General features: G+C 51.8%; 1 protein-coding gene across 10 annotated transcripts in view; it reads left to right on the top strand.

Moving 5' to 3' along the window:
- The window catches only part of RBM33 (RNA binding motif protein 33), a 125,765-nt gene that overhangs the window by 85,746 nt on the left and 26,700 nt on the right, over positions 1 to 13,319 (top strand). For 4 of the 10 annotated variants that reach the window (XM_082692904.1, XM_082692897.1, XM_082692895.1 and 1 more), the window contains exons 12-14: positions 84 to 371; positions 1,891 to 2,178; positions 5,126 to 5,764. In XM_082692904.1, coding sequence (XP_082549030.1) covers positions 84 to 371; positions 1,891 to 2,178; positions 5,126 to 5,764 — 1,215 coding nt within the window. The remainder of the gene's footprint in view (positions 1 to 83; positions 372 to 1,890; positions 2,179 to 5,125; positions 5,765 to 13,319) is intronic. The other 6 variants (XM_082692898.1, XM_082692899.1, XM_082692901.1 and 3 more) reach the window with 2 other exon arrangements.

Raw genomic sequence — 13,319 nt, 5'->3', positions numbered from 1 at the left:
GCTGCTGGGGGTTTTTTGCGCATTGGAACATCACCAGTGTGTACCTTTGCAAACTGTCATGTCTCTCTCTTCCGGCCGGGAAGGGGCCCCTGCACCCCCCACTGCCTCCGCCGCACCAGCCGCAGCCCCAGCCCCCGCAGCAGCCCCCGCTCCAGCCGCAGCACCAGCCGCCGCTCCAGCCGCCCCCGCAGCACCAGCCGCCCCCGCAGCCGCCGCACCAGCCCCCGCACCAGCACCAGCACCACCTCTCCGTCCCGCCGCCGCCGCTCATGCCCATGGCGCAACCCCAGTTCAGGCCTCATGTCCAGACGGCGCAGCCTCCGCCCAGCAGTGGCCGGATGCAGTGCCCCCAGCGCCAGGGCCTGCGGCATGTGAGTGTCTGCCCCGGGTGAGGAGGGGCGGTACTTGGGAGCTGGAACATTCTCCAGTTCCGATTTAATTATTGAAACACGTACAGTACGTTTCTGTAAAGTGAGTGTATGTTTAAAAAGACTGCTTACTTAGGAAACGGATTTTCTTAGGACTACACAAATTAAGGAAGTCCCGTTTGTGCCAGAAAGACTGCACTGATGTTCTGTACCTCCTCCTCTTACTTCTGGGTATCTAGATATTTTCATAGTGATCGGTGGTATTATTCGTAGACATATAATTTTAGCAAATGCTTGTGGTGGTGGGCACTCTGCCTTTGCCAGGAGCCTGCTTTTTGATGGCTGGATTGTCTCTGTCTTCTTGGGCTCTGAATAAATAAATATATGAGTTCAGGAAGAATTGTCTGACCAGTCTCTGTTGCTAGGCACCGTTCGAGTTCCCGGGGAAGTACCCGTGAACACAGGGGCCAGTTTCCTGCCTTCATGAGGCTGTATTTAACGGTGGGAGATGAACAGTGCGTTTAGCTATGCAGGTGCAGGCTGGGGGCCATCAGCTGGTGTGTGACTTGTCTTGCACGGAAGGAAACTAGGAAATGTGTGTTGCTCCACAAACACAAGACAGTAGTCTTTGCTGTTGTCTTGTTTTCCATTAAGTAACTCCATAAAGAGGCTGATGGTTAAAGCATTGGGCCAGGGGAGGTAATTAGTTTTTCCTTTAAGTACTCTGCCCTTGAGCTGCAGCTTTAAGTGTGTCACTTAGCTACTTGTAATTTCAGTTTTCTCATGCTCACTAGCCTTTCTTTCTTTGCTAAAGTAGCATTGAGACTAACATGATGTAAGAAATGAGGAAGGACTGGGGGAGAGCTGCGTTGTAACAGAGGCTTCGTTCTGCTACAGCAACGTAACAGATACACCCCTGCCTGGTGCCCTTGGGCTCCGACCTGGTGCCGTCGGAGCTCCGTCCTCCCCGAGCCGTCCCCACGACCTGTGCGCCCCTCCAGCTGTTGGCTCTCTGTTAAGAATCTGGGGGAGGAGTAGGGCGAAGAATTTCCTCTCGGGTGAAACTTCTGAGCATGTTTCCCTGGCAGGGTGTGGTTTTCGTAGGATCTTGACGGACTGCCTGTTCTGTTACTGTTCCACCTGAAATGTAGGGGCCCCGTAAAAGCGGTGCCCATCGCCCTTTGTTGGCCCGATCCGTTTTGTTAAGAATGTCAGTCCCCGTCCTCAGGCAGCAATTGCAGTCCCGTGGTGGTAATTTCCGTTCAAAAGGAGCCTGTCCGTAGGCAGGTAGGGTAAGCTTGACCAGGCCTGACCCTCAGCAGTAGCGTATGCTGCCCCACAGAGCAGGAACAACTGTGCATGAAAGAAGGTGTTCACATGGGAAAGGTATCAGCGCCCCAGAAGGAGAAGTCATGTAGTAATTAGCAGGATTCTTGTCATATTTTTATCTAAGAATGTACCTTTTTACGTTCCTTCTCGCAAGTACCCAGTTGTAGTTTCCGTTTTTGTCTTCTCATGCTAGAACACAACTTCTCAGAATGTGTCCAAACGGCCCCTGCAGCAGCTGCAGCCGGCTGCCCCGAGGAACAGTAATCTGCGGGAGCTGCCCATCGCGCCGGCGCACGTCATGGAGATGAGCGGCAGCCGCTGCTCCTCCACGCCCGCCGCTCCTGGGAAGCCTGTCGCCAGCACGTCACCACCCACGAGGCCAGGGGGTGGGCCCAGGAGTGCACAGGGCAAGACCGAAGCCAAAGTCAAGCCAGTCAGCCCTGCGGTTCAGCCCAAAGAGGAGGCAAAAGCAGAACCAGAGGTAAGAGCATTTTCATTACAAAATCTTTGATCTCAAATGGAAAAGCCTTATCATCAGCTCGTTCCTCTCAGTGTCCTCTTGTCCAGCAGGTTTTTCATAAAACTGTCACTTTTTTCCAGCCGGATCCTTCAGTGAACCCAGCAGCCATGTCCGTGTGAGACGCACTCATCCTCGTAGGTTTATGATGTTAGCGTTTGTGTGTTTGTCTGGTTGTAGCTGGTGCTGCAGAGCCTGGTACCTCCAGGGGTGGGTAGCAGGTTGTTGGATCTGTTTGCCTGATGGTTCCATGCGAGGGGGTTCAGTCCTGGCTGTTCCCCGAGAGATACAGATACCGCACTGGAGCAGATCTGTGCGGCAAAGCTCCGAGCCCAGCACAGGAGTCTGCTGTCCCTGGGTTAGTAACGCACCCTGGGAGGGGGCCGCCGTTCACAGCGGTGGCCTTTGTGTCTGGGGTGTGGGAAGAGATGAGTATGTGGAAGTTACACCACTGTTTTTTAAAGGTACGTAGAAGGTATACAGTGAGTTCGTAGCATTTATTAATATAATGAAAACAGCAGTGTGAAGAACTTCATGAGGTAATATAGGCATGAAATAAGTCACGCTTTCTTTTTTCTTTTTCTTTTTTTTTTAAAGAAAGATTTTATTTATTTGTCAGAGCGCAGGCACAGGCAGGGGCAGCAGCAGAGCAGGCAGAGGGAGAGGAGGAAACAGGCTCCCCAATGTGGGGCTCTATCCCAGGATCTTGGGATCACGACCTGAGTTGAAGGCAGATGCTTTACCTACTGAGCCACCCAGAAGTCCCTAAGTCGTGTTCTCTTAATCAGTTACCTTCCCATTGAAATTTGGAGGTGGGGTCAGATTTTACTAATAAACTTTTTTTTTTTTTTTAGATTTATTCATTTATTTTTTTAGAGAGTGAGCTGGTGGGAGGGAAGGGTGGAGGGAGTAGGAGAGAGAATCCCAAGCAGGCTCCTCGCCAACTGTGGAGCCCGACGGAGGGCTCCATCTCACTGGTCCTGTTACCGCAACCTGAGCCAAAATCAAGATGGAGTGTTTGACGGACCACACCACTCAGGCGCCCCGGCTTCCCTAGTGAGTGCTTGGAGCAGCGGTCACGTAGCATTACCACATGAGGAAGTAAATACAAAGTCAAGATACAGTGTTAACAAGTAAGATCATATTAAAAGAAGGGGTGAGTTTTTTGGTTTTAAAGTCAATATATGAAAAAATTAGGTAGATTTACAAAGTGGTTTAGGGTAGTTTATAAAAAGAAATTTTAGCTAAAAATTTTATCCTGCTCACAGTCCTGATAGCTTGCCCCTTGTATGTATAACCTGATTTGGCTCGCCCCCGTGTGTATAAGATGAAGTCACGGGACCCTTGAATTTTCTGGTAGCGGCGGCGTGAGCTTTAGGCACACTGCGGGCGACTGGGGCTGCTCTCTCCCCGGCTGGTTTGGGGAAGCCCTCGGTGGCACCCAGCAGGTGCTCTGTGGATGAAGTGGGACTCGCAGGCAGCCGTCGTGTAAGCTGGATGTCTTCATGTATTTGCTTGTCATTCTGTGTGTGGGTGCATGCGCTGGGACCAGGAGTGACCCCATTTTACTTTGTGAGACGTCTTGTATTTGTTGGGCTTGGGTAAATGTGGTTGACAGAGCTGTGTACAGGTGTATTCATATGTACTTGAACGTGTATTAATGCTTTCTTGATTGCTTGGGGAGCTTGCTTGGTGAACGTGAATTACTTCTGTGCCCGAACAGCAGGTGCTCCGGACCTGCCGCCTCCCCCAGCAGTCGGCCTCTTCCTGAAAACCGCGGCGCCTGCGCCTTTGAGCTGTTGCCCACGTCCTCCTGTCTGTCCGTCTTCCCTTAACAAGCGTTGTCTTTCTCCAGGTGCCCCCCTGAGCCTTCATCTACCATAGATTTGCTATTTCAGATCTATCCTAGACTTTGAAAGTTGATAACCGAGTTGGTTGGGGTGGCTTCTGAAATGCCAGGCCAGTCCTCATGAGGCCTGACTCTGTCCTATTGGCCATTGGTGTGGGTTCTGGGAGCACCCATGGACTCCTCAGCTGCCTTTTGGTCTTCATTCCTGATTCTTAAGGTCTATTTGTTCCTGGCTGAATCACAGTGAGACCAGGTCCTATTGAGTTCTTCTGTAAAGGATCTTTGGATGAGGGCGTCTGCGATTTTTTTTTTTTTTTTTGAGAAAATTACTGTAATTCTTAACAAATGCTTATCCTTTAATAAACTTTCCTCATGGGGTGCTTTTTATGAAAGCTCTTGAACTTTCTCAAAGATTTTTTTGGGGCGGACTTTCAGAATAGTTTGGGGTTGGCATGTAAAAGGCATTCCTTACATACCATTAATATTCCAATACTGCAATTGGCAGCATTCTGATTCTGTGGGGAGTGCATGAGTTCAAGGTCAGAGAGATTGACTTGTGCTGTTCATTATAACCAATTATTCTGTGACAAATGAGTTTGAGATCAGGCTGAAAATTCTGTACGAAAAATCAATAGTTCTAATCAGGCCCTTTCAGGTCATTTACACCCACCTTTTGTTGGTTCGTCAGAGAAGAGCCAGATAAAACCTCTGTGACAGCGCGGTCTCCCTACTGTTGCCGTTTCCATTCGAAACATATTTTGATATCTTAAATGAATAGTTTAATTGGTTTCAAACTTGTAAATGAGTGGAAATTTACATTATTTCAATAGTTTCTAATATTCTGATAAGATTTCCCAAATTAGCTTGAGCTGCGTGTGATCGTTTTTCCCTCCCCAGAGGAAGGAGTCATCCTTAAAGTCTGTAAGCAGATCTTGAACGGCTTCTTTCCGATCCCGAGCGGAGCGTTTTTGGAAAGCGCGCTTTCTGGGGCTGCTGCGCCGGCCCGGCTCAGCCGGCTTCGCCTCCCGCTCCGCAGTAAAGCCGACGTGTGCTCTCTTGCAGTTCCCTGACGAAGATGAAGAAACGAGGCTGTATCGCTTGAAGATAGAAGAACAGAAGCGCCTGCGAGAAGAGATCCTGAAGCAGAAGGAGCTGCGTCGGCAGCAGCAGGCGGGCGCCAGGAAGAAGGAGCTGCTCGAGAGGCTGGCGCAGCAGCAGCAGCTCCACCTGCCCCCGCCGGCCGCGGCCGAGCAGCAGCAGCCCGCCGCCGCCCCGTCGCCCACCAACGGGAGCCCACTGTTACCCTTCCCAGGTGCACAGGTCAGACAAAATGTGAAAAACAGACTTCTCGTGAAAAACCAGGATGTCACTGTTTCACATGTTCAGCCCAAAACATCCAGTTTTGTGCCATCTGGTGCTAACGTGCAGTATCAAGGACAACTGATGAAACCGTTGAAACACTTGAGACAGGCCAGAACCGTACCTCAGAGTCCAGCTCAGCACAAAGTCCTGCAGGTCAAACCTGCGGACGGGGAGGGGCCGCCACCCCCCTCACAGACCGCTCGAGTGGCGTCCCTGCAGGGCCGGCCCCCGGACGCCAAGCCCGGCGCGAAAAGGACTGTCATGCACCGGGCAAACAGCGGCGGCGGAGATGGGCCGCACGTCAGCTCCAAGGTCAGGGTGATTAAGTTGTCAGGCGGGGTAAGTTGACGAGGTAACTGGTGCCTCTTGGAATCTGTGCTTCCCTCAGAATGTCCTAATTCCCAGAGAAGGGTTTCAAAGAAAGGGAAGTCAGAGCTGCCTCTGTTCCCGCCCCGCGGGCCAGCCGCTCCGCGCTCGCACTCGGTGACGAGAGTCGCCGTTGAGGTTCTCCTTCCGGCCGAGACCCGTGGTCTTTCAGATTCTGTCTTGAGTTTTCCTGAAAGACCAGTGGGACAGTCCCCAAATTAGGTGTTTCTCACTTTTAGCCTATTTTTGTAGATAATTTGTGATAGAACCATCAGGTTTGTTTTAAAAATAAAATTTCCTTTACCAAAAAAACAATCTGTTGCATGCAGCTGTAGGTCCAGGGAGCACCCCGGGGGCAAGCGCGCGTTGCGCGGCTGCTTTTAAGTGGTGGCGTTTCAGAGGTGGGTCCTGTCTTCTCTTCTCAAGCTAATCTCTGCCCTTGTGACGACCAGAAGGATGAACTGAATCCGCAGTCAAGTGTCCTGTGCAGTCTTAGCACATGCGTGCAGGGGGAGAGCCCGCCTCCTTCCTTCCTTCCTTTCCTTTTGGGCAGTGCTCCTTCTAGATCATTCTCAGTGAGGCAGAGCCATCGCGATACGGATGAGCTCTGCACTCAGAATAGACACAGTTGCTGCAGACAGATCGCGCTGCAGAAGGTTCTCGGTCAGACGGTGCTCTGTCGCATCCATCCTCACCGTGCCACGTGCTCTTGACCCGCTCGCGGGAGGGGACTTGTTTGTCCTGTGTCGATGGTGGGGCGCCCTGCGGTCTGCGTCCGGACGGTGCTGCCCCTTGCGTGCCATCTGTGCTGTGCCCTCGGAGTGGGCCAGCAACACCCGAGGGACAGTTCGTGGCTCCTCGTTTAAGGAGTTCAGTTTTACCTTTTATTTCTAGGTCCGTAGACTGAAAGTGCGAGCATTTCACGTGCCGTGAGAAAAATTTTGGTAGAGTGGTATATGATCTGGAGATTCATCTTCAACAGACCCTCTGCTGTTTCTTCAGATCGGTTTTTCTCACCGCCGTTCATTGTGATTCAGAGGGTGGATAAGCAGATGGCCTCTATCACGTCAGCTTGTTGAATCATCGTATGACGTGGTTTTCTTCAGGCGAGACCTAAGCAGGAAGCCGTTTCACGGTATCTGTGGTCTTCTGTTTTGACCTTATTTTAGGCAGACTTTGTCAGTGTCTCATTTGTTTGCTTGAGTTAAAAACTTAGGAGGAGGAGACTTGGGGCCACGGGGCCACTGTTGGGAGGAGGCCTTTTCCTGTGACATTCATTGTTGGTGTTGTGTGCAGTGTGGCTCGTGTGAAGTGAGGGTCTCTCGTGGACTGGGAGGTCCGGGGTCTGCTGTGCTCTGAGAGCAGCTTTCACACTAATGAACACTTCTCCTTTAAAATAATTTATCTACTTAAATTTTTGTTTTTTTTTCTCCAGTGGGGGAAAAGTGTATATTTTGTAAGACTGTATTCCAGAATCCTGCTGTCTAATTATACAGTACCCAGAGGAACAACAGAGGACCTGCTGTGCGAAAATAGCTACTTGACAAAATTTGGAATAACTTTTTATCTCTTTGTAATTGTTAAGTCATCTAACCAACATGTTCTATGTCTTAGGATTTATTCCAGCAAGTCCTGCAGTGGCGTGTTGGCAACCTTCAACTTATTGGGGGATCAGTATCTCTGTGTGTCTGTCTCTGAACCAGAAAAAAAATGGTATTTCCCAAGAGGCCTTGGGTCCTTTTGTGTGGGTAGAACCATTCTTAAGAGAACATGTTCGTAACTGTGCAGGTGATGCAAAAAGGAAACCATTTCATTTCGTTAGGTGCTGGGTCAGCTCCCGTTTCTCCTGACTCTTGTCTCCGCCCCTGCAGGCCTCCCTCTGCTCCGCAGGCCACGGTGTTATGCCTGGGGCTCAGCCGGCACCCTGGTAAGGCTTTGGCAGGCTTAGCACATCACACCCGTGCAGAGCAGTATTTATGCGTTTCAGGTTTATAATTACTTACGGAATAAAAGCATCTCGCCGTCTGTTCGTGTTCCTGTATTTTGTCGTGAGGCCTGGACTTCTCTACATCCCGTTAGTGCAGAGGCGCAGGATATTGTCCTTATAAGGTTTTCTGTAGAGAGGGTCCGTTTATTTCCTTTGCTTTTCACTGACCTAAACTGGCCGCAAATAGATGCACTTCCATTATCCTTGCCATCCGTCGTGGCCTCCTCTAGTTCATTGCTTGGTCTCTAGAGAGGACATGGGGCGACGGTAGGGCGTAGTGTCCTGCTAGAAGGTGGCCCGGGGGAGATCTCAGTTCAGCTAGGTGTCCATCGGATGCTTAGCAAAGCAGAAATGTCTCTGAACTCTTGTTCTGATGTACAAATTGGAAATGCCTTAAAACTTAATTTGGATTCTCCAGGTGTGCCTGTGAGGCGATTGTGAATCAGTACAGAGTTCTCTTTTGTTCTTTTCCGTATTTCATTATTTATAATCAGATGATCTTAGGGTTTTATTAAATTGGGTTTTTTAAAATGTGAAAGAGCCGAGTCTTAAAACAGTAGTTGTTATTTAGTCATTTTATTATTTTATTTTTTTTTTTAAAGATTTTATTTATTTATCAGAGAGAGAGAGGGAGAGAGAGCGAGCACAGGCAGACAGAGAGGCAGGCAGAGGCAGAGGGAGAAGCAGGCTCCCTGCCGAGCAAGGAGCCCGATGTGGGACTCGATCCCAGGACGCTGGGATCATGACCTGAGCCGAAGGCAGTTGCTTAACCAACTGAGCCACCCAGACGCCCCTTATTATTTTATTTTTAAAGTGATTTTAATTCACCCTAATCTCAAGAGAATTTCTCGTCCTTTTATATTGTTTCTCTCTGTTACGGCTAATACATCCCGGGTATAGGAAGCGTTTTCAAAAAGAATTTAATAAAAATTCTTTGTGGGTATAAGTTCTCACAGTCACGGCAACGAGTGGCGTGGTGAAGCCCGAAGAGTGGTTCTTTGCCCTCACCGGGGCTCTCTGTTGGCATCTCCTTGGTCACTGGTCCTTGTGAGGTGCCCTTTCACGAAAGGTAGCGGTGGAGGCGCTCCCTCGCCCAGACAGAGCGCTTCGGTCCCTCCGTCTGCGGTGGCGCGACGCGGTGGGAGCGGAGTGGCTGTCCGTGAGGAGGACCCGCGTCTGGGTGGGCGCGCGTCCCTTCCTTTCTCTGAACCCCGGTCTCTGGGTTGTGAAGTGGCCGCGGGAGTGCGCGAAGGCGCGTCCGGCGTGCGGAAGGCCCCGCGCACGTGTGCTTGCTGCTCGCTTCTCCGACGCGGCTGAGGCCCCGCAGGAGCGCGGTCGCGGCTCCCGCCGCACAGTGGTGCTGCCGAGCGCGAGCACGGGGCGGCCTGCGTGCCCGCCGGACGGGGGAGGACATTCGTCGTGGAGACCTCGTGTGAGTAGCTCGGGCCCACGCAGCTGCTGGTGGCCGGGGCTTAGGTTCTCGGGATTTGTATTTGTAACGGCGGTTTGCCTGCTGCCTTGTTCCGAGGCGTTCCCTAACTCTTGGTCAGGGTTGATACCCTGCTGTTCCCAGGGAGTTCGTAGCAGCGTTGATTGAGACACGTTTAGGCCGGGGCTTCTCCCATGCAGAGGTGATGAGCTTCCACTTTTCTGGCCATCCCCAGGTGGTAGCGACCGCCTGGAGAGTGTTGAGGTTTCCGAAGGTGGAGGAAAGTGTCGTGATGGGTGCATAGCAGCAGCAGTGTGGCTACAGGACTGGAGTGTGGCCGGGTCTCCATCATTCCTGTTCTAGAACTTGAACATGGGGGTCCTCTGGCCCGGTGGAGCGAGGGACGGGGTAGCCGGGCTCTGTGCGGCTGGAACTTGCCGTGTGCTCTGAATGAACCTGCGAGCGCTTCTATGTAAGTCAAATGAGGTCACATTTTGCATAGAAAACACTGTGGTGAAAACTAGGGGAATTTGCTGTTTAAAGAGACCTGTGTTGTGAGACTCATCAACATACATGTGGATTTTAGTTTTCCTGCTCAGAGTTTGTGGTCTGGCTTCCCTAGGTAAGATTACCAAAGGAGTGAGTGTGTGTAGAGTGGTGGTTTGTGAAGTGTTGGATATTGTTGAATGTTCCAGAATTTCATACACCTTCCCGAGGGTTACTCTTACATAAGTAGTCTACGTAAAGAGCTGTATTTGATGGGATGGTTCTTTATTATGTCATATGTGGAAAAATTGGCCTGCTCAGGTCTCAGAAAGATACTTAGTCTTTAATTTTCAGAAACCAAAAGAACAATCTTTTTACATAGTTTTGTTTATAACCAATATGTAATCCAGGAAAACTACTCAAGTAAAAACATGAAAAAAGGAAGTGTTCACTCAGGGTGAACTCACTGTCACCACCCACCCATCCTTGGTGAGCACGTCTCAGGGAGGAGCCTCCTGCATGGAGGACTTGCGCCAGGACGGCGGCTCTGGGTCTGGGCTAGGGCGCGTTGGATCGTGGCTTCAGGGAACCTTCATTCGTGGCCCCCGTGGGCCCAGGTGACCTCTGGAAACTGCGGCGTGCTCCCCCAGGCTGGCTGGGAGGGTCCCAAGCAGGGGCAGGTGCGAGGAGCTCCTCTCAGAGGCCACCCCAGGGAGGAGCAGTGGCTTAGAGCAGCAGTTTCTGGAGCTCTTGAAGAAGACGAAAGCAAACTCTGAATTCAGCGGCTTTATTCTAATGGAGGTAATAAAAATTTTAAGAATTTGGCAGCAAATTCAGTAAACAGTCCTTTGTTCTGCCGGCCACACCGAGAAATGGGAGAAGCCAGAATGCCTCAGCAGGAAAGCCAGCTGTCCAGTTGCGATCCTCTTGTATTTTATTTTTAAAAGGCTGTCAAGTGCTGCTTGCAGAAGGTCCCAGCGTATCTGTGCGTGTGCCCTTGCTCGGGGGGTCGGATGCATCCGTAGTTCCTGCCCTCCCCCGCTCCCAGGTTCTTCTCAGACTTTGTTTAGGATGTGGTAGAAGAGGGAACACGTACATACCGGATTGCTCTGTGTTTGGTGGAGGACCTTTTATTTTGATGTAATTTCGGTCGAAGAGAAGTTGCAAAAACAGGATAAGGACCTCCTGCCCGCCCCCCCCCCCCCACTTTGTTTTGCCCGGTTGCGTGGCCACCGATCCCTCTGCCCGCCCCACAGTCCGCGCAGCTCTGTCACTGCCCGGAAGTCCGTCGCAGCCTCGCCGCATCTCCTCCGCAGCGAGCTCTCCTCGTGCACATGCGCAGGGACGCTCCTCAGAACTCGGGAGACGCAGCATCGACACAGCGCAGCTCGTCGCCGGCACGGCTCTCCCAGTGCAGAGCCACAGTCCCAGCCCGGCTCAAGGGCATGTACTGTATATGGTCCCCATGACTTTGGGGTAGCAGCTTGGCCTTTGTGTGTTTTGCCCTTGACTTTTTTAAAGAGGGGAGGCCGATGATCTTGTCAGATGTCCTTGAATTTGGGTTTGTCTTACTTTTTCCGGTGCTGTTTCAGGTGATGTGCTTTGGGCAGGAGCCCCATAGAAGGACATTGTGTCCACGGTGGGTCCTGTCAGGAGGCTCCTGACACGTTTGTCCAGTGTTGGTAACTTGGATCACTTGAGCGAGGAGGTGTTTGCAAGTCTCTGTCCGTAGGGCTGCGGTCCCCCTCTCTGTGATCGGTATGGGATTTATGGGAAGGTGGGAAGGTACTTGGAGACTACAGAAATGTATCATTTCTTGTCAGATTTTCACTGTTTTTAGTCAGCCCCGATATTTTTACGGTGTCAGCACTCACTCTGTGTGCTTACTCTGATCGCTTCGTCTTTGCTCGCCGACTTAGGGCTCATGCATTCCCAGCGGTCTGGGCTTGCGGATTCTCACTTTATCCCGTGAACGGTTCCTGTTGTCGGTTTTGAGTTTTGATTGTCCCAGATGGGCCAGTGGGAGCCCCTTCAGGCTGGCTCTGTGTTTGTTGGTGTGTCTCCATCACTCTTGAACACAGCCTGAAATCTGGTGCAGGAAGATGATGGGGCTCACGCTGGACTTGGTCTGCTCAGCTCCGGGGTCAGGCCCGCCTCTGCGGGGTGGAGAGCGGGGCGCCGGGCGCGCTCTCTGAGCGCCATCGCTCTGGGCCCTGTCCGCCCACGCCCAGCCCGCCACGGTGAGTTCCAGAGGCAGATGAATCAAGAAGAGATGCCGTTGTCCGCTGCGTTTCTTGAAGCAGCCACTGATGTGACTAAAACAGACTCTATTGCTGTACTGAGTTCACTTTTTGGATTGTTCTTGTGTGGCAGTTCAGAGAGAAGGTAACGTCACTGTTGAAACGTTAAAAACGAGGGTGTTGGTGGACCAGGGGGCAGCCGAGCCACGGCAGGGGCCCGGCGGAGTTGGCAGGTGCAGCGGCCCCGGTTGGAGTTCTGCATTTTGTTCTGTTTGCTGTGCGTGTCCGCAGAGCTTTGGCAGCCGTGGCTGGGAGGCACTGCCACTTCCTCAGTCACTCATGGCCGGGAGCAGGACAGCTGCTGAGAGAGCCCGTCAGGGCGTAGGAGCTGCTCCTGCAGCCTAGGTGCTGCGCGGGCGGCGGCAGCGTCCTGCCTGCAGGTGAAGCAGCCCCTGATGGGTGCCGCCAGGCACAGGTAGGGAGACCTGATGAAGGGACTTTGCGTGAAGGGGAGGAGCTGCCTGGGGGAAGCCAGGAGGTCCGGGGAAAGGGAAGAGCCTTCCAGGTGGCTGGGGAGGGCACTGACGAAGGTCCTGTGGCAGGAGGGTCACGGCCTGTGTTCTCACTGTAGCAAGGCCAGTTTGACCAGAGTGCAGAAAGCCAAGTCAGTCTGGAGACAGGGGCTTTTATGGGCTGTTTTATGGCCTTGAGCGCGAATCTTGATCATCAGATCCGGGAGAGCCATTGGAAAGTTTCAGCAGAGAGATGAGGGGCTAGTGTTTGAACCTTGTTTTTTAGAAGTGTATTTCTAAATTAGACCTTACTTGCTGTTTTTTTTTCCTGAGGCTCTGCCTTTAGTTTAATATACAGAAAGTCATAGGCACAACTGAGCATTGGCTTTAGATATAGAAGTGTTCATCCTGGAGCCATCTGTCACCCTTTGGGGACTCGTGGTTTGAGGAGGAGTTACAGCTGCTATGCGTAGAAGGTAGGAATGGGGTGGGTCACCTTCACTGCCTCCCACTCTCCGGCTGTGGCCCGTTTCCTGCCTCTGGCCCGCTGGCTACCTGCCTTGCGCTTGCCACCTGCCGTGCGTGGCCGCGGGCTCTCGGAGCTGTCCCCTGCTCGCTGCTCCTGACTGAGGCCGGGCTCGCACTTCTATTCACTTTTTGTGTCCAGGGTTGAGGACAGTTTTAAGAACATGACCGGTGTTTAAAAAAGCATTTGTCGAAATAATTGAGAAAGTTTCTTTTCCCTTTAAAAATCTGAACATTGTGGGTGATTTCTTTGGTGAAGTACCGAAGCAGGAATTACAACAGTGTGTTTTCCCTGAGTGCTTCTGGTTGTTAAAGTAGCTGTTGTCGGCATTTGGGTAGCACCAGTTAG

Source organism: Mustela nivalis (assembly GCF_964662115.1).
Source record: "Mustela nivalis genome assembly, chromosome: 12".
NCBI lineage: Eukaryota > Metazoa > Chordata > Mammalia > Carnivora > Mustelidae > Mustela > Mustela nivalis.
The sequence above is the reverse complement of the archived record's forward strand: the minus strand, read 5'-3'. Positions and strand labels throughout refer to the sequence as shown.